Source organism: Acomys russatus, chromosome 13 (assembly GCF_903995435.1).
Source record: "Acomys russatus chromosome 13, mAcoRus1.1, whole genome shotgun sequence".
Lineage (NCBI taxonomy): Eukaryota > Metazoa > Chordata > Mammalia > Rodentia > Muridae > Acomys > Acomys russatus.
Genome location: NC_067149.1, coordinates 60,092,605 through 60,106,172, shown reverse-complemented (window position 1 = coordinate 60,106,172; position 13,568 = coordinate 60,092,605). Strand labels below are relative to the sequence as shown.

The following is a 13,568-nucleotide window of genomic DNA, read 5'->3' as shown; positions in this document are numbered from 1 at the left end:
CTTATTCTACAGATAGAAAAACACTAGATGTTCTTGTTTTTATGGAAGCAGGAAAAAAATGAATCATATTGTGGCACTCGGAGCTTGTAGCATTTGTTTTTGTTGTTGGCATAGACTTTAAAAAGCAATCATTTAAAATTTGGCACTTTTGGAACATTGATTTCATTAAGCTGTCATGAAGTTAAATGCAGTGGACATGCTTGTCTGGGGAACAAATATACACGAAGTGTCTTTGGTGTGTGCTAAGTAGGACTTTTGTGATGTTTGCTGTTTTGATTGCTTTAGATGTTTTTTGGCCCAAATATAAGAGAAATATCTTGTGGGGCTTGTAATGGTTCACCAATGCTTTCTGACTCTTCACTGAATATATTAGAAGTGTCTCTAGGACTTGATGCGGGGAAGATGGGAAACCTGCTCCTCTCATGGCTGTCACTTATCCATCTCCCATCTCTTCCTCCCCTTGGTATCTAGCAGTGCTATCCAGCTCAGTTTTTTTGTTTTTTGTTTTTTTTTTTAACCTTCCCTGCATGTTAACCTTTTCATTTTCCCATTGGCTGGTGGATGAGTGTTTTGAGCTTCTCACAGTATCCTTAAAATCATCCACCCCATATATTCCCATTTTTAGCAAAGACTTTTTCCTAATGTGAATAAATTGGCCTTTGAGAAGCAGCGACAAAGGCCCTTCCCACGCAGCTTTCCACAGGTGTTGAGTTCTCTTCCTGTGAAGGCACCTCGGTGGTCGGTGTATTATTTTGTGGGTGACAATTTCATTTTAATGTGTGGTGTGTGTTTTTATGGTTTTGATCTCTGGAAATCCAGGGGAGACTCTCTTTAAAAATCAAGATTGCCTTATATTTGGGCCAACGTAGAAGTGAAAAGTAAATACTGTCCTAATGCAAGACCCATATTTCAAAAGGGTTCCCTTTTGAATTTTATATGCTAACCTTGTAGTTGAAACTGTGCTGGTGCAGTATTTAAGAGTCACTTCAGTCATCACTTTGCATCTTTGATTCTGCAAAGATGTGCCTGTTGAAAACATGGAGTCTTTGACACGTAGTTATCTGTTAGATTATTTTATCTATATTTAAAGTTTTTGATATTGTGTTGAATACCAGATATGCACACATATTGTTTTATCATAGCCAATTGTACAGTTTACCACAGCTTCATTTTAAAATACAAATCCCTACTCACATGTCTCTCCCTCCTTTCCCCTCCCTTTTCCATTCCCTTTTCTTTTTTTTGTGGCCCTGAGGGTGGAATCAGAGCCTTCTGCACTTTGGGCAAATGTTCTCCCATTGAGCCACTTCCCCAACCCAAAGAATCGATTGTGCCTTTAGCCTTAAATCATCAGCCCCATATATTTCCGTTTAAAAAAAAAAAAGATTTATTTATCTATTTATTACGTATACAGTGCTCTGCCCGCATGTACACCTGCAGGCCAGAAGAGGGCATCAGATCACACGATAGATGGCTGTGAGTCACCAGGTGGCTGCTGGGAATTGAACTCAGAACCTCTGGAATAGCAGCCAGTGCTCTTAACCTCTGAGCCATCTCTCCAGCCCCCATATATTCCCATTTTTAACAAAGACTTTTTCCTAATGTGAATAGATTAGCAATAATATGGTAGTGAAAAGGGCTGTACCTTGAAAAAGTTAATAACTTTTTCTAAATTTGCTTCTTCTAAAAGCATGTCCCCGTTTTTTACTACGTAAAACTCCTTGTAAACAATCAAAGACTTCTGGCTCTAGCCTCTGTCTAAAACAAGGATTAAGTGGTGCTTAATGTTATTGACTTCTAGCACCCTTGAAATTATTATTCATTTAGGTTGTAAAATCATCAGCGTTTAACCTATCATAGTCATGTACGAGTTCAAGCCCAACTTAGTTTTCTTGGTTTATAGTATTATGACTGTGTTCGTTCTGTGCTTAAGTTTGTCTCTCTTTAAACTCAGACATTGACTTTGAAGAAACATGTAGAATACTTAAGAGATGGTTTTAATAACTGTTATATCATATTAAAAGTGTATGTACACAGGAACTGGGCATGGTGGTGCACACCTTTAATCTCAGCACTCAGGAGGCAGAGGCAGGTGGATTACTGTGAGTTCAAGGGCAGCTTGGTCTACAGAGTGAGTCCAGGATAGCCAAGGCTACACAGTGAAGCCCTGTCTCGAAAATCCAAAACAAACAAACAAACAAAAAAGGATTCTAGCCTAAATTTACAGACACACACATACACACACGCGCGCACACACACACACACACACACACACACACACACACACATACACACACATGCATATTTATTCACACCTATATATTTCAAGTTAATTATTCTCTTTTTGTAGAAACAAAGGATGGAGTATGGTCCCAGGGCGTCTGATGCTCCTTCTGCCCCATCGCCCCCTCCAACACCGGCACCCGTCCCCGTCCCCCTTCCACCCTCTGTACCAGCACCCGTTCCTCTGCCCAAGGTTCCAGCAAACGTTACCCGTCAGAACAGCAGCTCCAGTGACAGTGGGGGCAGCATTGTGCGAGACAACCAGAGATACAAACAACTCCCAGTGGACCGTAAGTATCCCGGGGCCAGACCCAGTGCCACGGGGTCTGCTCATATTAAGTATTGTGAATAGCCACTTCATGGATATTTCCTCCCGATTTCTAGATCTCTTGAGTTTCTCCGAGCAGCAGGTCATGTTCTCAGCCCTCTTAGGGGTATGTTTCTGCGCATACTCCTGTGTTGTGGCTGATGAATGCAGACTTGCTTGAGCCAGACATCCTGGGATAGAGTTAAAAACATCCCTTCCTACCTCTGTGTACAGTGAGGCTTTAATGAGCGTCTGTGTATTTCACTGTCCAGCAAGTGGGGAAATCCAAAGCTAATCTGTCTCCTAGGACAAGTGTGAAGACTCAGGGAGATAATATGTGGACAGTATATAGTAGTGGTGAGGGCTATAGGGGAAATGGGGGTGGGGAGTGCCCAGTCTCCTTCTCCCTGAGGAATTTTTGGGGGATCGTCATAACTGTGGTGTCCTACTGACATCTAACCAGGTGTGTTTGGCAGTATCTTGCATTGTGCAGGCAGCTGGAAATATGAGCCGTCTTGAGCTTGAAAACTGATCAATTTTGACCAGAATAAACAATTAGTAAAGATCTGCTACTATATTGTCAATCTCCTTTTCTTCTTCTTCTCTGTCAGCTCCCTAGTGCTTGCCATTCTTGGATACATACACACATTTATTTTATACGATCAGCAGCCAGCAGCAACCTTGAATTTGCTTCTAACACAGATTTCATGTACCTTGGACTGCGTATGTTCACAGATTAAAATGGATTTTTCCATGAGAATGGTTTCTATGAGAACCACAATAAAGGCAAATAAAATTAAAGATGTCACAATAGCTTTGGATTATCTTTTGTGTTGCTAGGGCAGAGCTGTGAAGATACTTTGCAAGCTAAAGGTAATTCTGAGAGTTTTTGATGTACCTTGTACATTATGGACATGTCTGCTTCATGTCTAATTATGTTTGCAAAGCACTGCTAGTCAGTTTGCTTGACTGTAACTCTATAGAGAACCTGGAAAAACCAAAACCAACAAAGAATTCCCTATATCTGAAGTTTGATAAAAGGGTAAAAAGGTAAGTAGCATGTTGTATAGAAAACATGTCCACCATTCTGTCCCATGGCTACTCCCAAGTTTCTGTGCTTTTGTCTCCTTATAGATTACTTTTGTTATAAATGACCAATATGTTTCCACTTCCTTCAGCATTATTTATATTGTCAGAAGAGGAATGATTCCAAGCTTAGTCTTATAATGGAAACTCATCTTTGATACCCAGGGCCCTATATTGAACTATTAGCATCATAGCTGACATCATAGGTCTTTTAGTGCCATTTTCGCCCAATGGCTCATGGCTACATGTGCCCACTCATTATCATTCCCAATAAATTAAGAATAATAAAGAGGAAACATAAATGTATTACTCCTTAACTGTTACAGAAATAGCGGCTGGGGTAATAAACAGAAGCCTAGCCTATGCAGGATTTTTCTCTCCTGAAGTATGAATGATTCAAATCACAAATCACCGTTTTAGTCATGCTTGACCTCAACAGAAAGTTAAAGAGGGGCAGCAAGCTGACTCAATAGGAAATGGTGCTTGCCACTAAATCTGGCCTGAATTCCATCACTGGGACCTACATTGCAAAAGGAGAGAACCAGCTCCCACTTGTGTCGTCCTCTGACTTAACACACACACACCTACACACAGACCAACAAATAAATATAAAATATAATAAAATGAAAATGTTGAAAAGCAACTAATTCTTTATCAGAAATAACTGTATATGAGTGAGAAAAAAATTATGGCTCTGAGATTTTTTAAAAAGACTTTTCTGTGTTAAAGATACCAGCGAAATAGTTTTCAGATGGGAAAGTTCTGTGAATATATTTCATTTCCCTGGGGAACATTCCCTCTGAGAAATGACTGTTCTTTTCTCCTTTCTTCCCACAAGTTTACATGCGTCTCTATCCAACACGTCAGTGCAGTGATCCCTGACACTGTGGCAGGCTGTTCCAGGCATAAGGTCATAGTTCAGAGGATCCAGTCCCCTTTGGAACAGCACATGGCCTGGAACAGCCTGTTCTTTGTCCCAATTGAAGAAACTCAAGAACCTTCTGGGGAAGAGTCATAGTTTGAATTCTTGTATGAGAGCAAACTCTCCTGATAATCGAGACTCATCATTTTCAAGTCTGCTTTTCATATGTGAAAGGGTCACAGGGCCTGTAAAATGGAAACACTCCCATCAAATTAGCACATGGGCTGTTTCCTTAACATAATATAATCTCATAATTGCTCCGGTAAAAATCTTTTTAAAAATATCTCAACAGTGTAGTTTGGCATTAGATACATTAATTTCTTTGTGTAAGGTGAATATTTCTTGACAGCACATTTTTGGAACAGTTTTTTTTTTTTTTTTTTCCTGAACAAAGGTCAAGGCTGTCTCATGGTCATTTAGCAGATGGCATAACTAAATGTATGTGTCATGCTTCTTTCAAGATAAGCTCCTTGCTACTATAGTCTCTGTTTATTCCCTAAACTTCTGATTAAAAATAGGACAAAAAGGCCCAGAGAGTGGAAACTTTTGCAAATATTATGGCCATGAAGAAGGCCGAGATGTCTAATGTCTGTTTTACAAGTCAGCAACGGGCTGTGGATGGGTTGCGTAGAGTGTTTGCATGCAAGCAGAAGGACCTGAGTTCAGATCTCCAGCACCCGTGTAAGTAGCCAGGCACGGCCATGAGCTTCATTCAGGCAGAAACAGGCGGATCCTCTGTCCTCTGGTCATCTAGCCATGACAGCAAGCTGCAGGTCCAGGGTCTGAAAAATATAACTTGGAGAGTGAGCGAGAAGACAGCTGACCTTTGTCCTACATAAGAATATACACAGGTACACACTCTCAAACACACCACAAAGAATTCCACATGCAACAGTCTCTCTCTCTCTCTCTCTCTCTCTCTCTCTCTCTCTCTCTCTCTCTCTCTCTCTCTCTCACACACACACACACACACACACACACACACACACACACACCCTGCAGTGGAACATGCCATCTGTTCAGAGCTGCTTGTTGGAGGTAGTTGGAACCAGGCGTCATGTAAGCTATTCAGATTGGCTGTCAGGGCTCCAAGAAGCACCACCTCTTGCCACTTTTGAAGCTGCCGATGGCTCTTGGTAGTTCGCTTTGTACTTCTGCCTTGGTCCTTTGAAACCTGAGCCCTTTGACTTGAGTTCAGTCTCCTGTAATCAGAACTGTTTCTGTGGGAAGAGGAGTGTGCACTGTTAGGAGAGAACATTGAAGATGGAAACCAAAACCCAGGAGCATTCTAGAAAAAGGTTTCATTGTAATGCCCCTGAGAAAGCCTGACTCAGGCATTGCGGTCCTCTTCAGTGGATAGGAAGGTATAGTGGTGTTTTCTCTTTCTCACTCTGAGGCAGACCTGTCTCCTGCATGACACATGCACGGTGGCTTAAAGCAGTTGGCTACTGAAACTCACACACTGTTTTACTTATATCCACCCACAGTTTCCCTCCCTTCCTTCTTCTTACATTCTTCCTTCTCTTTCTCTTTTAATTTTCTTTTTCTTTTAATCTCTTTGAAACATTTCCTGATGGGCAAGGGGCCCTCTCTCCAGGCGGTTATGGCAGTCAGTGGCTTCTGGGGGAGATGAACTGATTGTCGTTAGTTCTGTAAGCTCTGGTGAGTTACCAGTGCTCCACGCTCAAGCCCATGGGAGTGGCCCTGGGTAAGCTAAATGGGCCACAAAGCAGCGAAACAGAGGACTAGAGGTAGGATAGTTGCAGGACTGGAGAATGCTAGGGATTGGGATGAACAGAGAGGGGATGAAAGTGAACAGGATATTATTTATATGTGTGTGTGTGTATACATATACACATGAGATTGTCAAAAATAAACTAATTAAAAATGATCTTTCATGTATAGTTGAGGCCTTAGTACAAATTAGGCTCTAATAAACACTAATTGTTCCACAGTTGAATTACTTTGCGAAGACACAAACACTTTCCTTGAATGACATAAAAAGCTCCCTCAGCTACCAAGCCATTGTCACTAGCCCAGATGATTAGTTAACTGGATTGTGATATGAGTTGAGTTCTTGAAAACAATAACATAGCAGTATACCTAAATATACATATGTAATTTTTGATGCATAGAGATATTATTTCCCGTTATTTCTCTCTCTCTCTCTCTCTCTCTCTCTCTCTCTCTCTCTCTCTCTCTCTCTCTCTCTCTTTCTCTCTCTCTCTCTCTCTCTTTTTTTTTTTACCATTTTTCTCACAATGCTGTGATTGCTCATATACACATGGCTAGGAGTGAAGGATAGTGGGAAAGTTCATCAAAGGTAGTTCCAGCCATCTGAGGGCAGAACAGACCTGGGCTGAACATCAGAGCATCAGGTTCCAGCTAATTTCTACTTCTACTTGACAGCACCACATAAACAGATCATTTCTCTCCGCTTTCCATTTCCTGACCTAGTTATAACATGATTGAAACGTGATGCTTGTCAAAGCCTCAGTGAAAAGGTCCAGTCCCACCTCCTTTCATTCATATCTGTTGGGTCGCTGCTCCAGATAGGGCACAGGAGCAAAGCAAGCAGAGCATGACCATGTTGGCCATCAGGGTCACATTCTGGTGAAAGGGGGAAGTGGATAAATAACTGTCTTGATGGAGACTGGTGAAGAGGCCAAGAGTTTGGAGGCTGGCATAGCTGTGCGTGTTGGAGATGCTCTGAGGAACGAAATTACCGTTTTAAATAGGGCTGGAGAATCTGAAGGAGCCAAAAGCGGAGTCCTGTGGGTATGTTGCTGGGGAAGGATGGGTTCCAGCAAAAGAGGCTCGGATGGCCGATAACTTTAAAGACGCTAAGGAAGCAGCACCACTTAAGCTAGGGTAGGGATGTGGAAGAAAGGAAGATAGTCTCCTCCTCCGAGAGGTAGAGGTCAGCCGGGCAGCATCATCACTCACAGTGGTTTGGAGCCCTGGAGCTGCGGTAAATGAAAAGGAGCATTGCAATTGGTCTGTTAGCAGAGGATGAGGCGAGTGGGGGCCAGGGAGGTGGAAGCAGAGACCACCACACTGCTGTGGGAGTCACTGTGCGATTTCAGAGGCTGTCTTTTACATCCTTTACGTTATTCCTAAGTTCGGAAGTGAGATCATCCGGGTGAGGATCAGAGGTAGGTTAGAGGTCTGTAGAATAAGCTGTGAATTTATTTATTTGTTTGTTTGTTTATTAGTTTTTCGAGACAGGGTTCCTCTGTGTAGCCTTGGCTGTCCTAGACTCACTTTGTAGACCAGGCTGGCCTCGAACTCACATCGATCCACCTGCCTCTGCCTCCCGAGTGCTGGGATTAAAGACGTGCGCTGACTTTCAACAGAGAGATGACTGTACGTGGCTACCACCTCGGCCCTCTGATAACCTGACTGCTACGGAAGCTGCCTTGGGCACTGTGGAATGTTTTGTGTTCCAGCTGCCTGCCTGCTACATGGCAACTGCAGCTTCCTCCTTTGGCCATCCCCACCCGAGACCACCAGAAGCACTTCTAGGCAAGAGCCTAGATGAGATCTCACTGGTGTAAAGTAGTGTAGAGTGATCATCAGGGGCGTGGGAAACCTAGTGGGGATCCTGACCGTAAATCAAGTGTGAGGTGCTTAGCTGCTGTCTTGGATGCAGGTAGACAAGTTCAGGCACAGCCTGCGAAGACTACTGAGCGAAGAGAAGGGCCAAGCAGTCGCTTTAATAATTTATCGTGCAATTCAGGCCAGGTTGAAGGACAAGTGAGGGGAGATGGCGGGAACCCTAATCCTGGATTACATACAAACTTAACAGGGCTCCAAGGGTGCTTAGGGATGAGGTTTAGAGGAGGGCATCACGTGAGAGATGTTTGAACATGTCTGCTCCCTTTTGGTGTTCAGGAAGGAAGTCTCAGATGGAAGAGGTGCAGGACGAGCTGTTCCAGAGGCTGACCATCGGGCGCAGTGCCGCACAAAGGAAGTTCCATGTGCCACGGCAGAGTGTCCCGGTGATCAACATCACACACGACTCCACCCCAGAGGAAGTAAAGACCTGGCTTCAGTCGAAGGGATTCAACCCCGTGTGAGTGTCCCGTGCGGACCGCATTCCTCCTCCTCAGCTGGGTCACTTATGTGCCACCCGTGACTCTTAAAAGTTGTCAGCGCACAGGTGACACTTTGTCCAGTGCTCAAGCTGACTGTCCAGAAGCTGAGAAGAGGAAGGAAACAGATTGGGGGAAACAGAAGTGACTAATGCTAGTCCATCTTCTGGCCGGTAATTGGTGTTCATTACCAGGCTTTTGAACAGTTGTTACCAGCTGTGAGGATTCCTGGCGTTTTATTCTCTCTCATTACTTATTCAGGGTAAAATGATGGTCTTAGCAGGACCATACCATGTAGGAGGTGTAACCTAAGACTTCTTGCTGCAGGATAGCATCTGTCAAAGCTGTAAGTCAAAGGGACCGTTACTTGCTTTAGTAGCTCTACTCTAAGACTGTAGATGATGGTTCGTGTGTATTTGGGACTTTAAAATATTTGAATAATACATGGCTGAGGGATCTTAATTTAGAAAGTCATTCACTTGACATAATTGACAATGAAGTGTAGCTGTTAGGCAGTTGCCATGTTACTAGACAGCTATCTGTCGCTGTTAGGGCTCAGGAATAGAAGCCTGAGAGAGTTGATAATTAGGATCCCAACTGCATCCTCTTAGATGCTCGCTCTCTAGTCATCCTCTGTGAAAGGAGCCTCTGGGTCATGGCCATGGCCATCCCTTGCATTCCTTTGTCTCAGCACTATAGGGACACACAATACTGCCCTGTTCCTGTAATTCCAACACTTGGGAGGTCGGGGTGGAGTACCTGCAGTTCAAGGTCAACCTGAGCTACACAGAGAGTTCTAAAACAGCTACATGAAACCCTGTCTCAGAAAGGAAATAAAAGGAACACTCAAAAAACAGAGGTAGGTAGGTAGGTAGGTAGACAGATAAGTAAATAATAGATAGATAGATAGATAGATAGATAGATAGATAGATAGATAGGCAGACAGGCAGACAGGCAGAGCAAGCAAACTTGACAGATGGTTAGCCTGAAACCAAGGCTCATAACCAAAACCTTCAAGGAGAGACAGAACAGCAGCCTTTCTCTTGCCAAGGCTTACAACACTCTAGTAATTTCCCCGTGTTCTTCATATTTCAGGACTGTCAATAGCCTTGGGGTGTTGAATGGAGCACAGCTCTTTTCTCTCAATAAAGATGAACTGAGGTCTGTCTGTCCCGAAGGTGCCAGAGTCTTCAGCCAAATCACTGTTCAGAAAGCTGCTTTGGAGGTAAGACTGATGCTGTGGAGCTGGCGTGTGTTTGCGTTAGGACAGAGTGAGGACTGGTCCCTGGCAACCCTGAACCAAGGTTCATGTCCACATTAGTCAATTTCCTGTCACTGAGGAGATGAATTAAAAACTTGGCTCAGTTTTTCCGACTTTGCCACTAAATACCAGCAGTAACTATTCTCAAAAAGATTAGCTTTCAGTGTACCTAGAGCTTTATTTCTGAGGATTTAACAAAAACACAGTGTTCTCATTAAACTGCGTGAGCTACTATACGAACTTCAATTTTGTTAATAGAAAGTAAATTCATACCTGAGTGAATAAAGATTTGAGTGTATAGGGCTACTTTTCTTATTTTTATTTATTTTGGAAATGTCTACGTAATAAATAAATAAATAAATAAATAAATAAATAAATAAATAAATCTGTAGTTGTGGGGTGGTGGAGAGCTGGCTCTCCTTTTATAGAGAGCCTGGGTTGTGTTCTAGAACCCACAAAAGGTTGCAAATGGCCGTCTGTAACTCCACCTTCAGGAGTTGGGTGCTATGTCCTGGCCTCCAAGGACAACTATATTTATGTCCCCACATACATAAAAACGTAAGTAAAACTAAAAATACATAAAACCCAAGCTGCGTTTGGGCAAGGTGGTGGGATGGCATATCAATAATGTAGTACTCCAGAGGTGGAGGCAGAAAGTTTAGTTAAAGGTCTGTCTGGCCCTGTCTGCCTCAGCTACACAGTGCTCAAGGACTGTCTGGGCTTCTGAGACCCTTTCTCCAACAAACCAACATCCTGCGTGCATTTCCCAAGCCTCGTTATCCACCCACAGAATCAATGGGAGTATAAAGGCAGGTCATTAAACCTGTGTAGCTGTGCACTGGGGAGACAGCAGTTAAGCGTATGCAATCCTAAAGACCACAGCTCCCATCCCTACACCTACTTAACCAGCCAGACACCCCACAAATGCTTCTAACTACAGCCCTGAGGGGTCTGACACCTCTTCTGGCCTCTGCATATGAACACAGTGAATACACACACACACACACACACACACACTCACACAGACAAATTGTTTCACACACACACACACACAGAGAGAGAGAGAGAGAGATAAAGTAAATCTCAAGAAAAGAAAATATACAACTGCAAGAATAATTATTCAGTCATAGCTGTCTGCATAGCAGCTGGGGAGAAAATGGCCGTCTGTTCAGCTAGAGGTATTCAAGCTGGGCAGTTAAAGTTGGCTCTGTAAGAGTTAATAGTTGTGAAAATTATAGTTGGCCTGAAGTAAAAGGACATAGGATTCAACATGAAGTTGCTAGCTAATGATCCCTAGCAGGTTTATTATGTAAATTGAACAGTTAAATAGCTCGGGATAACATAGCTTCACGTGTATAGTCCTGTAACCATTCTCCATCAAGAGAAATTCCATTATCCTGAGAACGCGTTCCTGCATTGATCTGGAAGGTATTATATCTGAATTTGGCAATTGCTTTTCATGCACAGAGCCTGAATAAAATTATGTCCTCCCTAAAGCAGTGTTATTACCATTATACTTTCTACTCTTGTTAAGAATGTATAAATTACTTCTCAAGTATATGTTAGAAAATTCTGTATTCCTAAAGTTTTTGGATCCCTTCCATCTGGGACACCCTGTTACTATCTTTGCCCACCCTGCCCACATCCAGTGTCTCATTCCTCTGGGAGTTGTCTAAGGTGAACACTGATGTCAGGTTTCCTTGTGCTTCTTGGGTACCTTTCTGCCCTTTCTTGGATATAGTTCTTCACTTAGTTTCTCACCACCTCTCCTGTGTTACTAGAACCTTCAGTCAACAGAGGGAGTAAGGAGAGGGTACCTGGGGATTGCAGGGAGAGCGGGGAAGTGAGCAAAGCTGGCACGATGAGAGGGTCCGAGTTGTCTGAGGGGAAACAGTATGTTTTGAAGACACCCTTGAAAAATCTCTAAGTGGAGATGAGTGCCTCGCCTGACTGGCAGGTCTTTGGGAGGTGTGAAAAGGTGACTTAGTTGCTAAAGTGCTTGTTGTGTAATCATGAAGACTGGAGTTCAGATCCTGAGTACCCAGGGAAAAGTAGACATGACCACATAAGCACTGGAAAGCAGAGACGGGAGGATTCCTGAGGCTGGCCAAGCTAACAGACCAATGAGCCTCAGGGTTAGGCTCAGAGTCTGTCTCAAAAACTAAGATGGAGTCAAGCCTGATGTCATACCGTTTTAGTCCCAGTACTCAAGAGGCAGAGACAGAGACAGAGACAAAAACAGAAGGATCTCTGCAAGTTGGGGTAGCCTGATCTACATAAAGAGTCCCAGCTGAGCCACGGTCACATAGTAAAACCCTGTCTTAAAGGAAAAACAAGTGAAAAAAAAAGTAATGTAAATGGCGATTGAGAGGACAATAACATTGACCTCTGACCTCCACATGCACACGAACACTACGCACATGTACCCGAACACACATGCACATATGTAAACACAAATATGTTTACATATGTAAACACAAATATGTTTTTTTTTTTGAAAACTGACTCCTTGCACATATACCCTCTTTCTATTGGCAAGTCTAGAACATTGTGGATGCATTATCACTCTGTCTTTATGTTAAATTGAAAGGCACCATCGGCCAGTGATGGTAACTTGTGGTAAGAGAGTTAGTTACTCCCTGTTGTGCTGCTGAAGTCTAGAAACTTAGCTGACAGGGAGGGAAAGCTCCCATTTTCTTACAGAAATAGTGGGGGCGGGGTGGGATGGGGTGGTGGCACTGTCAACTTCATGCCCAAGCCCAAGTCCAGCTAGTAACTGCTGTCTGCTCCGTGTCCATTCTTCAGGACAATAACGGAAGCTCTGAGTTACAAGAGATCATGCGAAGACGACAGGAGAAGATCAGCGCCGCCGCTAGTGACTCGGGAGTGGAGTCTTTTGATGAAGGAAGCAGCCACTGATCCCTTCAACTCCATGACTCTTGGCATCCTCGGACACGCTTTGTTTTAAGAAGCCTTGAAGGGAATGTCAAATCTCTTGTCTTGGGATATGTAATCTATCGCCATAAAAGAAAAAAAGTGTATAACCGGAGTAAGCAGAGGACTTGCTGCTTCTATGCCTATTGTTTTGATTAAAAACTGAGAAGTGGGCAGGTGAGATGGCTCAGCAAATAAATATACTTGCTGCCAAGCCCAAAGACCTGAGTTCGAGTCCCTGGACCCACATGGTGGAAGGAAAGAGCTAGCTCCGGCAAGTTCTCCTCTCACCCCCACACATAAATAAGTAAATAAATAAATATATAAATAAATAACAAATGTAATTAAAAGAATTTAAAAGAAAATTTAATATTTAAAATAAAACAAGTTTTAGACTGTTTTCACCTTGGGAAATGACTTTTCCACTCTCCTAAGGTGCACTTCTCTTTGCTATATTAACCAGCGCAGTTGTTTGATGATCTCGGTAGGGGTATTTTATAGTGACAAATCTATTCATTGCAACAAGGGAAAGATGCAGCCATTGATGAAAAAGTCTGCCTGCTCAGCTTCCAGTGACTGATATGCCTGTCTTCCAGGGAGGAGGCTTTGTTAGACTACCCTCTGCTTACTTTAGGTCTCTCCTCTGACATATCCAATGACGGTGTATTTACATTTATTTAA

At 43.1% G+C, this 13,568-nt stretch overlaps 1 protein-coding gene across 4 annotated transcripts in view; it reads left to right on the top strand.

Annotated features, from left to right (window-relative positions):
- Eps8 (epidermal growth factor receptor pathway substrate 8) overlaps positions 1–13,016 on the top strand; it is a 169,631-nt gene extending 156,615 nt beyond the window's left edge. For all 4 annotated transcript variants that reach the window (XM_051155513.1, XM_051155514.1, XM_051155512.1 and 1 more), the window contains 4 exons: positions 2,351–2,573; positions 8,493–8,673; positions 9,788–9,917; positions 12,759–13,016. In XM_051155513.1, the coding sequence (XP_051011470.1) occupies positions 2,351–2,573; positions 8,493–8,673; positions 9,788–9,917; positions 12,759–12,872 (648 nt within the window). In that variant the 3' untranslated portion in view covers positions 12,873–13,016. The remainder of the gene's footprint in view (positions 1–2,350; positions 2,574–8,492; positions 8,674–9,787; positions 9,918–12,758) is intronic.
- Positions 13,017–13,568: the final 552 nt, after the last annotated feature.